The sequence below is a fragment of the Populus alba genome, chromosome 2 (genome assembly GCF_005239225.2).
Source record: "Populus alba chromosome 2, ASM523922v2, whole genome shotgun sequence".
Classification (NCBI taxonomy): Eukaryota; Viridiplantae; Streptophyta; class Magnoliopsida; order Malpighiales; family Salicaceae; genus Populus; species Populus alba.
The window spans coordinates 15,845,174-15,862,594 of record NC_133285.1 but is presented as its reverse complement, the minus strand read 5'-3'; the positions used below and the strand labels follow the sequence as shown (position 1 = coordinate 15,862,594).

Genomic DNA, 17,421 nt, shown 5'->3' with positions numbered 1-17,421 from the left:
TGCTAAGATGTAGTTAATACCATTAATGGTTTTTTATGCACCCACCAGGTTCTGCAAAACAATAGGAAAGTACATTGATGGCTACTGGATGTTTACCTGGTCATTAATTTTAGGGTTTGTAGAGATTAGTCGAGGTATGTGTAGGCTGGTCTGGACACTTCACGTGAAAAAAAAAAAACAATAGGGATGCTTCTTCGAGGTAACGACGTTCTATCCCCTTGCTGAATTCATATTGTACATCTTGATCATGATGAGCGGATGGTATGATACTTGTCATCATCGCCAATACATTGTGTCTTCTCTCTGAGAAAACTGCTCTTTGTAGCAGCGAGAACAGCTTAATCCAACCATTACACACACATGTGTCCTGCAAAATCAAAGCTGGTCAAGAACAGTGATGACTTGCACAAGAAAAAATAGCTTCTGTGAGTCACCTTGACATAACAATACCTCAGTACAATCCCAACCACCTGCCATGATTTGGATATAATACAACTTCTGCAACATCAAGCGGTTTAGATCGGAGTGTAAAGAAACATGGAGTTATGGAAGAGCTAATTCTTCTGCAACATCAAGCGTTCTTGTTTCACTCTTCAAGAATCACTGATGAAACTGTGCAAAAGGGAAAGTTGATGGAAGAGCTAATTCTGCAGAGCAAGTAATCCTAGTATTTTATAAGGGCAGGCAGGCAAGCACGAAGTTCTGCTATGCATTGAAAGACCCAATTTAGCAGTTGCGCTCTCGGTAGCTTTAGAAGGAGTTCAGCCTATGAATAATTAACAAAGAAAAGTAGATAAATAGATGCTAAAGACATTGTTTAAATTCCTAAGACAACTTGAAGCAACCATAAATTTAAGTGAAAGATTATATCAGTGCTCTGATTAATCAACCAAGAACAATAAATGTTAAAAGAAAGATTTTAGGCTACTAAAAGAGCTTTAAACAATCCTAAATATAACTGGTAGAGTATATCAATTCATTATCTTGAATCCATAGTGATCCAGAAGATAAATGGTGGGGACATCAGGCCCACACTACAGATTACACGAGTAAATGGACGGAGACAATCCATTTGGGCCAATTTTATTGTTATTTTATTTATTTAGCCCATTTGAGCATACTCATTATTATTTTATTATTTATGTTAAATAGTTTGATTTGATGGGCCGAGCCCAATAGCAGGATATTTTAGGGTTTACTATTTATGTTCTTTTCTCATTTTGAAAGGGAACTTTTGATGATTAATGAAAATTTACAGATTTTGCAAATCTTCAATCCCCTTTCTTCCTCTTCTTTAACTTCTTTCTTTCTCTAAAGCTTCTTTCTTTTCTTACTTTAATTCTTATTATTTATTGTTCCGCATCAAATTTGGTATCAAAGTATGGCTTTTAATTGTTCTTACAATTAAACGATCCATATGTTTATGTTTAACTCTAGATTGATCTGAAAAACAAAAAATCGTTACTGTTAAAAAAAAAAACCTAATGTTTTGATTTAAAAAAAAAAACATTATTCATCGGCACTATTCATTTTTTCCGCAGCCACCGAAATAAAAATTGTCACTGTATCAACGTCGGTCACATCAAGACCCCCGACGACAGATCGCACCAGCGGCGCCTCCACAAAACAACACCAGACGCCGCCACCCACAACACCCATCACAACTAGCATCGATTCAGGTTTATAGCTGCAAAGGCAGCGCCATCAGTCGCCCCCTAGTAGCAGCACCAGCCACAACACCACCGTCCACAGTGCCCTTACCGTTCAGCAGCGGCAACCAGTCACAGATGCTAGGGAAGCAGAAAATAGAGGCTAGTAAATAATTAACCTAGCCATGTCAGAGCATCTTCCACGCCAGCTGTTCTTGCCACGTTGTCTGCCACATCATCAATTCTTGACACGTCAGCGTGCCCCGCCACATCATCTGCCTAGTCAGCATGTCCTGCCATGTCAGCTGCCACGTAATCCTTCACTGCCACATCACGCAGTCAGAATTTTTACCCATTGAAAATCATCATTCTGGTATGTTTTTATACTTGTTAATCAGTATTTAGCATTAATATTATTCTTTGTGCTTGTCCATAACTAAATTACATAGCCCACTTTAAAATTGAATTACCTTAATTTTGAGTCATTGAAGATCTGATCCTCTTAGTTAATTGTGGAGCTTGGTAAAATTAGTGGGAAAGCTGAAATATTGTGTTTGGATTACTTGTGTGCATTTAAAGGACTTACACTGCTTGCTTGCACTTTTCCTGGTTTAATATATCATTACTTAGTTTCCAAGATAATAATAATAAAAAAATTATTATTTTCTTTATTTATTTATTTTATTATTATTAGCTATAATTTTATTTTGTGTTTTACTTGCAAGTGTTATTTTGTGATCTCAGTCTCAAGATTAGTTTTGCATGCATTTACATAGTGGTCGTCTAGTACATAATTTAGAAGTCATAGCTACCATGGACCTGAACTCCAGTAATGTTCTTAGTGATATTCAAGAATAATTACAACTTATGCGAACAAAAATGGGCAACATGTCCAATCAAATGAACAATCTTTCTGGGAGGATGGAGTCCATAGAAACTTTGCAAATAAGATAGTCTAGTGAGAGTGAGCATTCAAATGACAACCATAGAAATCCTCAAAGACCAGTTCCTCCTAGGAACCGCCACCATAACCAACACTAGGGTCACAATGACTTTGATGACCCTAATGATAGTGAGCGTTCCAATGACTACTGTCAAAGACCAGTTCATCCTAGGAACCGTCAATACAACCACAATCAGGGCCATCACGAATATGATGACCCTGACAAGCGAGTCATGAGGCATATCAAGGTAGAAGCCCCAACTTTTGAGGGTCAACTTGACCCGTGTGTTTTTGATAGATGGATCCGTGACATGGATCAATTCTTTGGCTGGTATAATCTATCTGAGAATAGAAAGGTAAGATTTGCAAAGATGAAACTTAGTGGAACCGCTCAGCTCTATTGGGAAAGTGTAGAAGAGTCTTTGATTAGGAGAGGTCAACCCCCTATTACTGATTGAGTTGAAATGAAGATTAAGTTAGAAGAAAAGTACTTGCCTCGTTCTTATAGAGGAAATCTTTTGAACCAGTGGAATAACTTGAGACAAGGAGGCAAGTCTGCCAATGAATATGTGGCACAATTTGATGAGTATATGATGAAGTGTGCAATTAGGAAGGATGAAGTGATGACCTTAAGTAGATTTCGAAAAGGCTTAAACGATGATCTTAAAAGAGAGGTTGTGCTTAGGGGTGTTTCCACCCTTGATGAAGATTATACCCTAGTACAACATTATGACTTGGTCACAAAAAGCTAGTGGACAAAACGTCAAGACACTCGTAATACCCCTTCTAGATTTCAACCTGGAAGTAATAATTCCATATTAGGTGCCCCACCCCGTAAACCAAATCATTTGATTTCCCAGATACCTAGAGAAGACAAAGGTAAGGGTATTTTTCATAAAGCACCTAAAACTTCAAGAATTCAGTGTTTTAAGTGTCAAGGTTTTGGTCATATTTCCTTTAGCTGCCCTAATAAGGCTTTGTTCATCAAGGGACAAGAGGATATAGGTGAAGATGATAATTGTGATGATAAGGTATATGAACCCAATCCCGATGATTTTCAAGATCTAAATGATGAGGATGATGAGTCTAACTTGCTAGGATGTGTTAGGTCTATATCCACTCAAATCAAGACAACCAGTTTAAGTGTGGTTAGATGTGCTTTAATACAACCTAAAGGAACTGAGGATTGGAGAAGGACTACTATATTTTACACTTACATTAAATGTAGAGATAAAGGTTGTAAGATCATTATAGATAATGGTAGTTGTATCAATGCAGTTTAATCGGGTAGTGTATCCTGCTTAGGCTTAAAGTCAAAGAGAGATGTTGTTTTCCCATTAAGATTTTTGACTATCATGATGAAATTTGGTGTGATGTCATTCCCACGGATGTAGGGCATGTCATTTTGGGTAGGCCTTGGTTATATGATTTGGACGTTACAATCTTTGGACGATCAAATTCTTATTCATTCATTTTTCAATGTAAAAAAATCCAACTTATTGGATTACCTCCATGGCCTAATGATAATAGTCAAAAGAAGAATAAAGTGAAAGAAGGAGGACTTAACATAATAAGTCCTAAGGAGTTTGATAAGGAGATTTGTGAGGAGTCTGTTGTGTTTGCTGTAGTGGTTAAGGAGATTGTAGAAGACTTTTTAGAAGAGCCACTTGAAGAGGTAAGAGAAGTGTTGAAAGAATTTCTAGATGTTTTCCCTTCTGAACTACCTGATGTTTTGCCCCTTATGCGTGATGTTCAACACGCCATAGATTTTGTCCCTTGGGCCACATTACCAAACTTGCCTCACTATAGGATGAACCCAAGTGAAAATGCTGAATTGCAAATGCGAGTATATGAGTTGTTACAAAAGGAATTTATACAAGAGAGTTTGAGCCCTTGTGCAGTACCTGCACTGTTAACACCCAAGAAAGATGGATCATGGAGAATGTGTGTTGATAGTCGAGCCATAAATAGGATTACAATCAAGTATCGTTTTCCAATTCCTCGATTGGATGACATGCTAGATATGATGGCAGGAGCCTAAATCTTTTCTAAGATTGACTTGAAGAGCGGGTATCATCAGATTAGGATCCGTTCTAGAGATGAGTGGAAAACAACATTTAAGACTAAGGATGGTTTATATGAATGGCTAGTCATGCCTTTTGGCCTGTCCAATGAACCAAGCACTTTTATGAGAGTAATGACACAAGTGCTTCGACCATTTATGGGAAAGTTCTTGGTGGTATACTTTGATGATATTCTTATTTATAGTAAAACTAAGGAAGAACATTTCGATCATCTTATTCAAGTTTGTACCACCCTAAGAAAGGCAAGTTTGTTTGCAAATGTCAAAAAGTGTTCCTTCTTTACAGATGAAGTGGTCTTTTTAGGGTTTATAGTGTCATGGAAAGGAGTCTCTACTGACCCCCAGAAAGTCCAAACGATAGTAGATTGGCCTGAACCTAAGACTATTCATGAGGTTCGTAGTTTTCATGGACTTGCGACTTTCTATCGTCATTTTATTAAGGGATTTAGCACTATCATGTCACCTATTACAGATTGTTTGAAACAAGGCGAGTTTAAGTGAAGTAAAGGAGCTAATAGGGCATTTGAGGAGGTTAAGAAAAAAATGACGGAGGCCCTAATAATATGGCTACCTGATTTTACTAAAGTGTTTGAAGTATAATGTGATGCTTCAGGAGTTGGTATATGTGGAGTACTTAGTCAGGAACGTCACCCTATAGCCTACTTTAGTGAGAAACTTAATGAGGTAAGACAAAAGTACTCAACTTATGATAATGAGTTTTATGTGGTGGTTCAAGCCTTGCGCTATTGGCGCCATTACTTGTTACCACAAGAGTTTGTTATTTACTCCGATCATGAGGCCCTCCGCTATCTTAACTCCTAAAAGAAGCTTAATCATAGGCATGATCATTGGGTTGAATATTTGCAAGCATACTCATTTGTTTTGAAACATAAATCTGGAATAGAGAATAAGGCTGCAGATGCTTTGAGTCGTTGGGTAACACTATTATCTGTAATGAGTGTTGAAGTCATAAGATTTGAGAGACTTAAAGAAGAGTATGAATCTTGCTCAGAATTTGAAGAAATATACTTGACATTGAATGATGAGAATCACCGTGTAATAAATGGTTATCACTTCCAAGATGGATACTTATTTCGGGATAATAAGTTTTGTATCCCGAAAACATTTGTTCTTGATTTTTTGATATGGAAGATTAATGTTGGAGGTCTCTCAGGACATTTTAGAAGGAATAAAACCATCGAAAAAGTGGAACACCAGTTTTTTTGGTCTAGTTTGAAAAGAGATGTTGCCAAATTGGTAGGTTAGTGTCGAACTTGCCAACTAGCTAAGCATAGAAAACAAAATACTGGTCTTTACACCCCATTGCCCGTTCCTACTTGCCCTTGGCAAGATATAAGTATGGATTTTGTGCTTGGGCTTTCACGTACTGCAAAGAAACATGATTCTATTTTTGTGGTTGTTGACCGCTTCTCTAAGATAGCCCATTTTATTCCTTGTACTAAGATCGCAGATGCTTCTAGAGTTGCAAAACTCTATTTTGACAAGATTGTCAAGTTGTATGGCCTTCCCCAAACCATAGTTTCGGATAGGGATGTTAGATTTACAAGTTATTTCTGGAAAACCCTTTGGCATATGGTAGGAACCAAATTGAAGTTTTCTACTGCTTACCACCCCCAAACTGATGGTCAAACTGAGGTGGTTAACAGAAGTTTGGGCAATCTCTTACGGTGTCTAGTGAGTGATCATAATTGGAATTGGGATTTGATTCTTCCTACAGCCCAGTTTGCCTATAATAGCTCTATCAATAGGTCAATATGCATGAGTCCCTTTGAAGTTGTACATGGTTACAAGCCTAGGAAACCTTTAGATCTTCTTCCCATGTCCCTTAATGCTAGAATGTCCGAGTCAGCCGAGTCTTTTGCACGTAGAATTCAGGATTTGCATATTGAGATCACTAAACAGATTCAAGCAAGTAATGCGCAATATAAACTTCAAGTTGATTTACATAGACGACATAATGAGTTTAATGTTGGGGACTATGTTATGATACGGATTAGACCCGAACAGTTTCCTTCCGAAGCTAATCGAAAATTGCATGCACGTAGTGCTGGGCCTTTCAAAATGCTACAACGGGTTGGTCCAAATGCTTATGTTCTTGATTTACCACATGATTTTGGCATTAGCTCTATATTTAACATTGAGGATCTAGTTGCATACCACAAACCACTTCCTATTTCAAATGACCCATTTGAGATACCACTTAACTCCCCTCTTGATAATCCTATTGAAACCTCTATCCCTTTCACCTTGACATCAGCACAAAAGGATAATATTAATGCTATTCTGGATGAACAAGTTGTTTTTAACAGGAATGGTGAGGTTCAACGGTTTCTAGTTCGCTGGGTGGGTCGACCTGACTCAGATTGCACTTGGATTACTAGAGATAATTTGCAGCAGCTTGACCCAGATCTTTGGGAGTACTATCAGAGTCGGTCAGTGCTACACTTGACGAGGTCGAGTTTCTCTAACCCCGGGAGAGTTGGTGGGGACACCAGGCCTACACCACAGATTACACGAGTATATGGACAGAGACGACGTAGGATGGCCTAGCCTATCACGCTTTGGTTGGGAGACTAAGCCCATTTAGGCCTATTTTATTGTTATTTTATTTATTTAGCCCATTTGGGCCTGCTTATTGTTATTTTATTATTTTATTATTTATGTTAAACAGTTTGATTTGATGGGCCGAGCCCAATAGCAGGATGTTTTAGGGTTTACTATTTATATGTTCTTTTCTCATTTTGAAAGGGAACTTTTGATGATTAATGAAAATTTGCAGATTTTGCATATCTTCAATCCCTTTTCTTCCTCTTCTTTAGCTTTTTTCTTTCTCTAAAGCTTCTTTCTTTTCTTGCTTTAATTCTTATTATTTATTGTTCCACATCAACAAAAGGAGTGAAAACTCAAACTACATTAATGGTGTTGAAAGTGACCAGCATGAAGGAGCATAAAATATATTTTCTTCACTCCCCATGCTCCAATTAAATAAAATTTAGGTCAAGAGTTTCCGTTTAGTTCCTTTCTTCACCTCTGCAGAGGCAAGGACATTCATGTTTATCACATCATTGAATGAGAGTACAAGTGTTGAAGAAGAGAGAACCGATCAATATCGGCACAATGCCACCTATCATAAAGGTAATCCCATAGGAAATATTGTACAAATTACCTTTATTTGGTTTCCATAAAAAACCAGAGTTTTTGTGGATATCTGATGACATTGAATCTGCCATCACCTTGAAAACCTTTTTACTCATATTTGATTCCATGCCAACCATCTTTCTAGATGCGTAAATTCTCGTTATCCCAATATCCGCTGCCATTCTCCTAATGTAAAGCTTCTTCAATAGAATTTCCATAGAGCAAGGCTCTTTTCTATACTAGCGACGCAAATTTTCTATAAATTGCATTAAACTCCAAATATCTGTCTCTGCAGCTTTCTCAGCTTCATTAATAATTTCCATGGGGTTCTCTAGGGAATTTATGTAGTCAGAAGGGAGATAAGGGTTTATATTTAAATCAACCTAGCATTGAAAAGCACAAATAAGGGATTAATTTGAGTAAAAAATCATTGCCAATTATAAACTCAATAGATCTAATGCTACATTGCATTTTACACAACTGTCAACACTGGAAATTGGAGGTTCAATGAAAATTGGTAGTTAATTCAGTAATGTAGATTCGATTATGAGCTAACATATAACTCTGAGCTGAATAAAGTTATTGCTATCAGAAATTATTCTCATAAACCAAGCTAACTAGTCAGGACAATTGACATGTCCATGTTGAAATCAGTTTTCACTTTACACTTGTAACCAATTATCCATGTATCATACCAAAAGATTAGTGCTCCTGGTCATGCTTCTACCAATTAGTTTTCACATTCTAAGAATGTGTTTGTTTAAGGGTGCACCTCTTGAAAAACATGAAATTCATGCTTTCTGTGAGGCGTGAGGCGAGCCGTGCGGCGCACCTCATAGACAAACACATTCTAAAGCTTTCATGCTATAGCCTGTAAGGCCAATCTCTTATTTTCTAATGACAAGCTCCCTGAATCTTTATGCTTGTGTGAGAACTTATTGTTATATATATATATATATATATATATATATATATATTTCTTTTCAATGAGTGTGTTCCAATTTAATTAGAGTTTTGATGAAAGTAAGATTTGAATCTAATACCTCACCCCTCTGCCCTCTTGTTTATGCAAGCTACAAGCTCATTAGAACCTGTTCTTATTATAGAAACTCAAGAGCATGAGCATACATTTCTCTAGACACATAAAATGGAGATTTATTCTTTTTTATGTCCAGAGGAAGCTCTTTTCAGAATTTTCAAAACCCATTCTTTTATTAGAATCTCAATATAAGCAAAATGATGCCAAAGGAAATTTAGAATATGGCACCCTAAATCCTCGTAGTTTCCGCATGTAGTTTGCTTATAGGTTAATAAAACTTAATTGTATTCTAACAAAAAATATGTCAGAGATTAAAGAAGTCACATGTACTGACTAGTAAGGAACTGAAATTACACGGTGCTCATCAACCTAAAAACAAAATTCAAGAGGGTTAAGAGAAGCAAAAGTAGCAGCACAGAAATCTAAAGTTTAAACCAAGAACACTAGAAATATGACCCAATTACTAGTACATGTATTGAATTCACAAGCGATCTTTTTGTAGAGTAGAAACTGTGTTGTTGGTTTACTTGATCTTATCCAATTAGACTAAGACAACATGATAAAGACTGGAAAACCAAAAAAGAACCAGAATGCAAAGATATCCAAAACATTAAATACATGACAATTAAACAAAGCTTCTTCTTTCTCGTTCTTATAAGATATAATAAAATTCATCATGAAGCAGACCTTGGACGAACTTTCTAAAAGCATTTTGAAGAAGAAATCAATTCCAACATCCCTAGTCTGTTGCTCACCAAAGATGGTACCAAAGCCTCGTAAACCCATGTCTCTCTCTGCAAGTTGGAAACCTCGGCCAAGTTCTTGGCATTCTTCTAGAGCTGCTAGCCTCTCTTGAAAAGTTACTTGAAAATTGTTGGGGAATCCTGACAGGTGATGTACTGATAGTTGCCCATTGGAGGTTAAGCACAGTTACACCATATTTAAAGTGATTCGACAAACCGCCTACATCCACGGGAGAGGTCCATATTATTAGAGATAGAGAAATGATATAATACAAATACATGGAGGAAGAGGATCACATCCACTCAAACTCAACTCTCAACTCACATTGATGCCTTTGCAGCTGCTGCAATGCAGCTCTTCTCTCTCTCTCTCTCTCTTATTCTCTTCACATACTCTCTCATTTTGCTCTCTCTCTCTTGATGCCTATTTATAGGCTTCAATGACAGCTCCTCTTACTCATTTGTCAACAATGATGGCCACCTAACCTTTACATACTTTGTGACTTTTGGTTGCTGCACCAGCAACCCTCTTTGACTCTCATAAGCTAGCCTTCTTTCTTTGATAATAGCATCCATCTTCTTCTAGAAAATGGGTTGCAGATGCTGCCACATAAATGGCAATATCCCAACAATAATGATGATCATCTAGGTGAGCTAACAAAAAGAAATGGATGTATTGCAGAGCATACCAGCGCTTGATCAGTTAACATTGACTTGTCAGGGTAAAATAAATGCGCATGAGCTTCCTTATCAGCCCTGCCCACTCTTCCACGCAACTATTGCAATAACATCAAAGATTGAAAATGTTGGGATATTGCCACTTATGTGGCAGCATTTGCAGCCCATCTTCCAAAAAAAGGTGGCTGCCATTGTCAAAAAAAGAAGGCTAACTTGTGAGAGTAAAAAAAGGTTGCTGGTGCAGCAACCAAAAGTCACGAAGTAGGTAAAGGTTAGGTGGCCATCATTGTTGAAAAATGAGTAAGAGGAGCTGTCATTGAAGCCTATAAATAGGCACCAAAAGAGATAGAGCAAAATGAGAGAGTATGTGAAGAGAATAAGAGAGAAAGAGAGAAGAGCTACATTGCAGCAGCTGCAAGGGCAGCAATGTGAGCTAAGAGTTGAGTTTGAGTGGATGTGATCCTCCTCCTCCATGTATTTGTATTGTATCCTTTCTCTATCTATAATAATATGGACCTCTCCCGTGGATGTAGGCGGTTTGCTGAACCACATTAAATATTGTGCCACTGTGCTTAGCCTCCAATGGGTAACTATCGGTACATCACTGGTCAGGATTCCCCAATAGAAAATAAGGTTAAAAATTTTCCAATAGCAGCAAAAACAAGATAAAGACTTCTAGACACATTCTAGTTTCTTTGTTCCATAAATCATTGAAGCTACTTGCTGGTTTTCCATAATTGATATAAATAGGTCAGGGGATGAAGAAAATAACTTAATTCCACAAACACCTCTGCATTAGAGAGATCTCCAAAGATAAATGCATAGTTTAGGAGGGAATAGGGAAGTGGAAAAGCCAATTTTTCTTCTACTTGTAGGAGACCTAAGACTTATTTTGAGTAAATCTAATGCTACTTTTTAGAAGGTGGGGAAAAATATCGAGGAGCAAAACATATAAAAATGGGTTGTTAGCTTGGGGGCTGGAGTTGAAAACAAAGTGAAATAACATGCATGAGATCTCATAGTTTTGAGAAGAGTTGTCAATATAAACAAAAAACAAAAGAACGAAAGCTTTTGAATATTCTGTGAGCATTTTGAAGAAATGTCTGAACATTAAACAAGAGAAAGCGAAGAGGGCAGAACCTGATACAATTGAGTTAGACCAAATAGTTGAACATCCTGAATTATGATGGTATTTGCATTTTGAATAACAAGCCTATTTTCTACTATATTTGTGCATATAAGAATCTTAATTTCACCTTGAGCGAATTGCTCCATGGTGTCCTCTAGCAGCTTTGAGTATTGCTAAACACACAAAACAAGAAAACAAAATCACTATGTATGGGAAACCAAAAAATAAGTTTGTATGCTGGGAAGAATTAAAACTAAAAAACCATAAAATCTGAGTTTTGATTTACACATGACTTTCCAGGTTAAGTCGCCCCACTTTATGAAGAGACTGAGAGAAAAGGTCCATATCCCTTTTTTTAAGGGTCGAGAGATGGCCACCTATAAGGTGTTAGTGCTGCCCGCACCAATTCATTCAAGAGGTGGTGCGCACCAACCCCTCATGTATGAATTAGTGCACTCGCATACACCTGTCATCTACAACATGAGTTGAGCACCAAGCCAGCAGCACACCAAGTCTCACTATGGAGACTAGGTGGTTGGCGCATTCCATCCTTGTATTAACAAGGACTTCAATCTCTATATATTTCTGAACAGTGGTGCTACCTTTACTAGCAACAAGCTATTCCTTTTCTTTGTAACATGCTGCAGAAAAGTCACACCAAGGACCACGACTAGCAAACAGTAGCTAACAAGAAGGGTTAATGATCTAACCATAATGTAATAAGAGATGTGACATGGAAGACTTGGAGTAGGTTCGTTAAGGTGATACCTAGCTTGGCCTTAACCTTTCCTGATGAAATGAGTGCAAACAGGTGTCTTCTCAAGACACCTAGCAATCATGCTCCTACAATCATAACTCATTCAACTTGCAAAAAACATGAAGACAACCTAAATACATATATGCTAATACAACATAAATAAAACAAACAAGCAACCTAAACATGATTCCTAGAGACAAGCATTAAACAACAACAACAACAATAATAATAAACGTGCAAATTTAAGAAAAAGGAAAAATCATATTTAATAAAATAAGTTAATTTAAGTCATGAAGTTTTGAAAACAAATTTTAAGCTTAAGAGAGGAGAAATAGGGTTTTCTTTTAAAAAAAACATGGACTTGAAATTAACAGAAGGTTTCATACTCACAAAGGAGAATCAAATACAACATGGTTCGTTTTTCAAAACAGAAGGGAAGAAAGGGAGTCAATTTTTTAAGCAATGAAGTTCAGTAATTATACCTAGCTATGGTAACACACATTTAAACATGGAACTTTGGGTGGTCTAGGGTAATTTAGTATACCCGCACAAAGATGATTGCCAAGTTAAATGTATAACATTTTCTTATATAAAAAATTTACCTGGCCATGTGCAACAGCTATTTCAACATTTGAAAATGATTGTTCAAGGAAATCCTTCACTTCTTCCAGCCCTGTTGGGCAAGAACAAGAATGAAGTAGATATCCACATCATCAAAATGAGAAAATCAATCAACTTTTGAAGTATGCTAGGAAAACAAACCACAAAAAATGGCCAACTAATAAACTTTTTCATATTTAATTTTGGCTCTTACTTTTTGTGTTGATAGTTCTAAATGAAAATGTTTGGCAATGTACCAAACAAATCAGCTGATACTAAGTTGTGCAAAGGAAAAAATTCATTATCCTTGATACAGCCTAAACAAGATGATAGATGAATAGAGTTATGTACCAAACAGGCGATTATATATGATTATTAGCTGTACCCATAGCATATTGTGCATCTTTAACCTTGTAATCCTATTTATAGTAAACAGAGCAGGATTGAGAAGTCTTTGCCTAAGTATTCACCCTTGTCCATCTTCTAGAGAAAGGTATGTATTCACTCTTTAGAGGGAGAGAGATGTGATCTGAGACTGATTAAAATTCATTTTGCTTCAAAATAAATAAATAAATCAAAAGGCATATGCAATACCTTTAATAAGAGGCAGGACATAAAATACTTGACCACCACGGTCCAGCTCATATTTGATCGCTGATAATAGCCTCTATTTACTGTATGCCGACAGATGAGTCTTTATAGGAACTCTTTCTGGAGGTGGAGTTGAAATTAAACTGAAAATGTAAGTAAATCATTAAGGTTATCAAATTATTGATCAGCAAACTAGTAATTTCAAAAAATGTTCTAGGAAGAAAAGATCCAAGTCTTCAAACAGTACAGTAATTTTTAATATCTTCAGATCATTATTTAGGTTGCATCCTGTCTGGATTTCTTTCCACAATAGATATCCGACAAAACATATTTCTATAGTTATAGACTTTTATAACACAATCAACTTAACAAAGCAGTGATCCTACATCATCTACAGGGATCTTATTTCAACATTGTATGCTTCCAATCTACAATGGTAACTAGAACTCCAAAAAATGATTACAATGACTATGCATGTATGTGTACCATACCATAGCAGACTTTAGATTGTCCAAACTTCTGAATTTTAATTATACAATACAAGATCCTCAAATCCTACTTCAATAAAGGACCAGAGTCAGTATTGCAAGCTCATCCATGATGATACATTTCATGTTGAGGGGAAATGACTTTCTAGCACTGACTTTAAATTTACATTTTACATGGTTCAGCAACTGGCCATCTAGAAACTCAATACTGCCTTGTTAGACTAAACTAGATGTCTGGATCCAGGATCTACTCTGGTAACAAACTCATTACACATTTGCCTCAGTTATGTTACCTCGCATCCTGAAATCCAGTCAAAGCTAAATAAAGCATCCGAGGTATAGGTGCTGCAGTGAGAGTAAGAACATCGACTAAAGTTTTGAATGATGCAATTTTCCCCTTCTGTTTGACACCAAATCTCTGGAAAGAAAAGAACATTACACATCCAGGTCACAACAGAAACTATTTCAATACAATTTGCAAATAATGGGAAAAGATTAGGAAACTAGAGCTATCAAAATAAGTTCAAAAGTGTAGTCACACAAATTCTTGAGTGCATGCACAAGCAATGGACACTGCATGCCAAGCACCAACTTCATTGATTAGTTAGATAAAATGTAACGTTCAATTTAAAGTGTTGTATAGCCTGAACATCCAATGACACCCAATTAACCTAACGACAAGTTCTTTATTTACATTGCAACAACTTCCACAGTGAAAAATATGAAGGAAAATATTAAATTTGAAAGAGCGCTAAAGCCTGAATGTCTACGACACCCTATAAAATGAAAATTGACATGCATGATTTGTATTAGATTAAAGATCAAATCTAACAGGGGTATGGTAGTTACATTATAAACTTGATGCAATTTGAACCTACTCTTGTGTACATCACATTTTGACGCATCCGTATGACCAATTTAAAATTTAGATGCGTGTGTGTTTACATATAAGGAGCTTAAAGTCACACACCCTAGATTCTTTCTTTTCCTTCTCATTAGCAAAGTCATGGTTGATGGAAAAGTTACCTTTACTTTTTTTCTTGTTATTTGTCTAAAAGGATCTAGTAATGTACAGCAACAAGGCAAAGAACATTGCAAATAATTGAAATATGCTTTGGAGGCAAACCTGTTCTTCATCCACCACAAGAAGACCTAGATTGTTATACACAACACGACTTCCAAGAAGTGAGTGAGTTCCCACGATAATGTCCAAATGACCATGTTTAATCATTTCCAGATTCATCTCTGTCTCTGCTTTACTCTGCAGTAACAGGCCTGACATTCTTAAAACCAAAGTAGTAATTATAAATCAAAAAAGCATATAACTGACGGTGAACTGCAGCCTGATTCCAGAAATGGTTGTCAGACCTTCATAATCAGCCAATGAACGCTATTTCAAGAGATATTTTGTCTGAATTTTGTTCATGTTAAACACGAATAAGAACATGAGCTAACTCCTAAGAAACACTGAACTGGCTAGAAAGATAAATTTCATGCCTGGAACCGACTCAGAAGCGCAACCTTGATATGGGGATACTTGGAAAAGCGTCAAAATGCTGTTTGGCTAGAACAATTGTTGGTGCTAAAACCATAGCTTTTTTTCCAGCTGAGACAACACAAAAGATGGCACGTAAAGCAACTTCTGTTTTACCAAACCCAACATCTCCACAAATTAATCGGTCCATTGGAGTTTCTCTCTCGGTTAAATCCCTCATGACGTTTATGAAAGCCTGGAACGAGTATCCAATTTGTGAGCACATGAAAAGAAAAGTAGCAGTAAAGGACACCACTTGTTTAGATAAACTTGTTAAGTTTATTGTGTCATGTGTGTTGAAATAATGGATGTTGAGCCTGTGAAAAGGGAAAGATGGTGTTGAATTCTGTGAAAACTATGGCTATATCTATGGATGAGGCTTCCTATCCTCTCCAAACAAGTGAAAAATAATTGTAAATGCGAACATCATCTCAACAGTAACTAAAAACAAAAATGGATTGTCTTGCACCACGCAAAGAGTATAGGCATTTCATTGACATAAACAAGGGCGCGTAAGAAACCTCGCATCCAGATTGTAACAAGGCAGAGAAATAAATATTTGCAAGATAGAGTAGCTACCTGCTTCTGATCTGGTGTGGGTTCGTAAGGAAACTGAGCAGAAAAGTCAACCATGGCAGAAGTCTTTGGGTAAGGAGGTCTCCTTTGTTTTAGCCTATGTAAATATAGCTCCATTAAGTCAACCACCATTTTCTGTATTGCAACCTTTCCTTTCGTCTTTCTCCTTTCCCAGGCACCATTGTCGCTCAATTTGCTCAAGGTCCGAGGCTTTTTCGTATCATTCGGGCTGGAAGGACATGGTAAAAAATCATGACAAGATTTTTACATGCCAATTAGAGAATTCATACGGACTGTTTTGGCAACAGAATACACCAATGAACTTAACTAACAATTTAAAATAAATATCTTAACAAAACAAGCAACAATTTATCAAACATTACAATAAATAAGCAAGCTGGACATGTAAAATCAGTTCAAGAACATAGAGAAAACCTACAGATTATATCGATAAAGCATGCGAGAAGCTTGCTTAACAGGAAGCTTAGCCATCCCATCAGCATATTCAATGAATACATTCAATAGCCTCGGAAGAACCCTTTGACACATCAAACTTAATCCCAACAAACCTCCCAATTCCCACCTTTTTATGCACAACATAATCCCCGGAACTAAGCGTATAAGGTTCCACCTTGTAACTGAAAACATCCCCTTCTTTTGCTACCCTGTCGCCTTTCAACTCCTGCAATCCTCTCTGCTGCTGCTCTTTCACCTTCTGTATATACTGATCAGCCTCCTCAGAGTCCATTATGGGCTTCGAGTTTGAGCCCTCTCTCTTCCCATGGTGGTGGCGCCGAATTCTCTCGTTGAGGACGGAGATGGGGTCCTGCTCCGACCCAATATTGTATTTTTGGGTGGTGGTACGGATGGAAAAGGGAAGTGCCGTTTGGGTGTGGGCGGCGTTGGTGACGGAAAACGATGGTCTGTGCTTGTGGCGATAAGGATACTGGATACTTCAAAGAGAAAAGCTTCCGCGGCTTAGCAGAGGAATTGAGCATGAAGATAAGAGGCGTGGAGATGTCAAGAGAAGCCATTGAACTTGAAGATACGTGGGAGGAGGAGGACGTGTGTGCTTCAGTTCAGTTGAAGAATTGGGACATGTTTTTTTCGTCAGTGGTCAGAAGAGGAGATAGATAGCCATCTCAATCACTGGAGGCTTTGGAGAGGTTTACAGCATCAAATGTTTGACATATTTAATATCAAAATTGAAAAACACACGTGCCATGTGTGTCAACTTTTAATCTATTAGAGTTAATTATAACTTAGTCCCTATAATTTAACATAAATGGTTGACTAGTCCTAGTAGTTTCATATAACGTAGTCCCTATAGTTTAATATAGTTGATTAATTAATCCTTGTAGTTTCAAATTAGTTGTGGACCCTTGCTAGTTTTTTTTTTTTTTTTGCATAAAACATTGTGCAAGTGCAACAAATGCGTTTCAAAGAAAAATA

The 17,421-nt window shown here is 37.0% G+C and overlaps 1 protein-coding gene across 11 annotated transcripts; it reads right to left on the bottom strand.

Moving 5' to 3' along the window:
* Nucleotides 1-7,869: 7,869 nt before the first annotated feature.
* On the bottom strand, nt 7,870-17,148 carry LOC118044063 (ATP-dependent DNA helicase At3g02060, chloroplastic). Of its 11 annotated transcripts, none has more exons than XM_073407265.1 (8): nt 16,409-17,147; nt 15,973-16,198; nt 14,986-15,120; nt 14,153-14,277; nt 13,375-13,514; nt 12,783-12,853; nt 9,561-11,596; nt 7,870-8,217 (listed from the first exon to the last, which is right to left on the bottom strand). In XM_073407265.1, exons 1-5 carry the CDS (start codon nt 16,615-16,617, stop codon nt 13,448-13,450), a joined length of 762 nt encoding a protein of 253 aa, XP_073263366.1. In that variant the 5' UTR covers nt 16,618-17,147; the 3' UTR covers nt 7,870-8,217; nt 9,561-11,596; nt 12,783-12,853; nt 13,375-13,447. The 11 variants fall into 11 exon arrangements, with proteins under 11 accessions (XP_073263366.1, XP_073263369.1, XP_073263367.1 ...); XM_073407266.1 differs by having other exon boundaries at nt 7,871-8,217; nt 9,629-11,596; XM_073407271.1 differs by lacking the exon at nt 7,870-8,217 and adding an exon at nt 15,357-15,589 and having other exon boundaries at nt 9,297-11,596.
* Nucleotides 17,149-17,421: the final 273 nt, after the last annotated feature.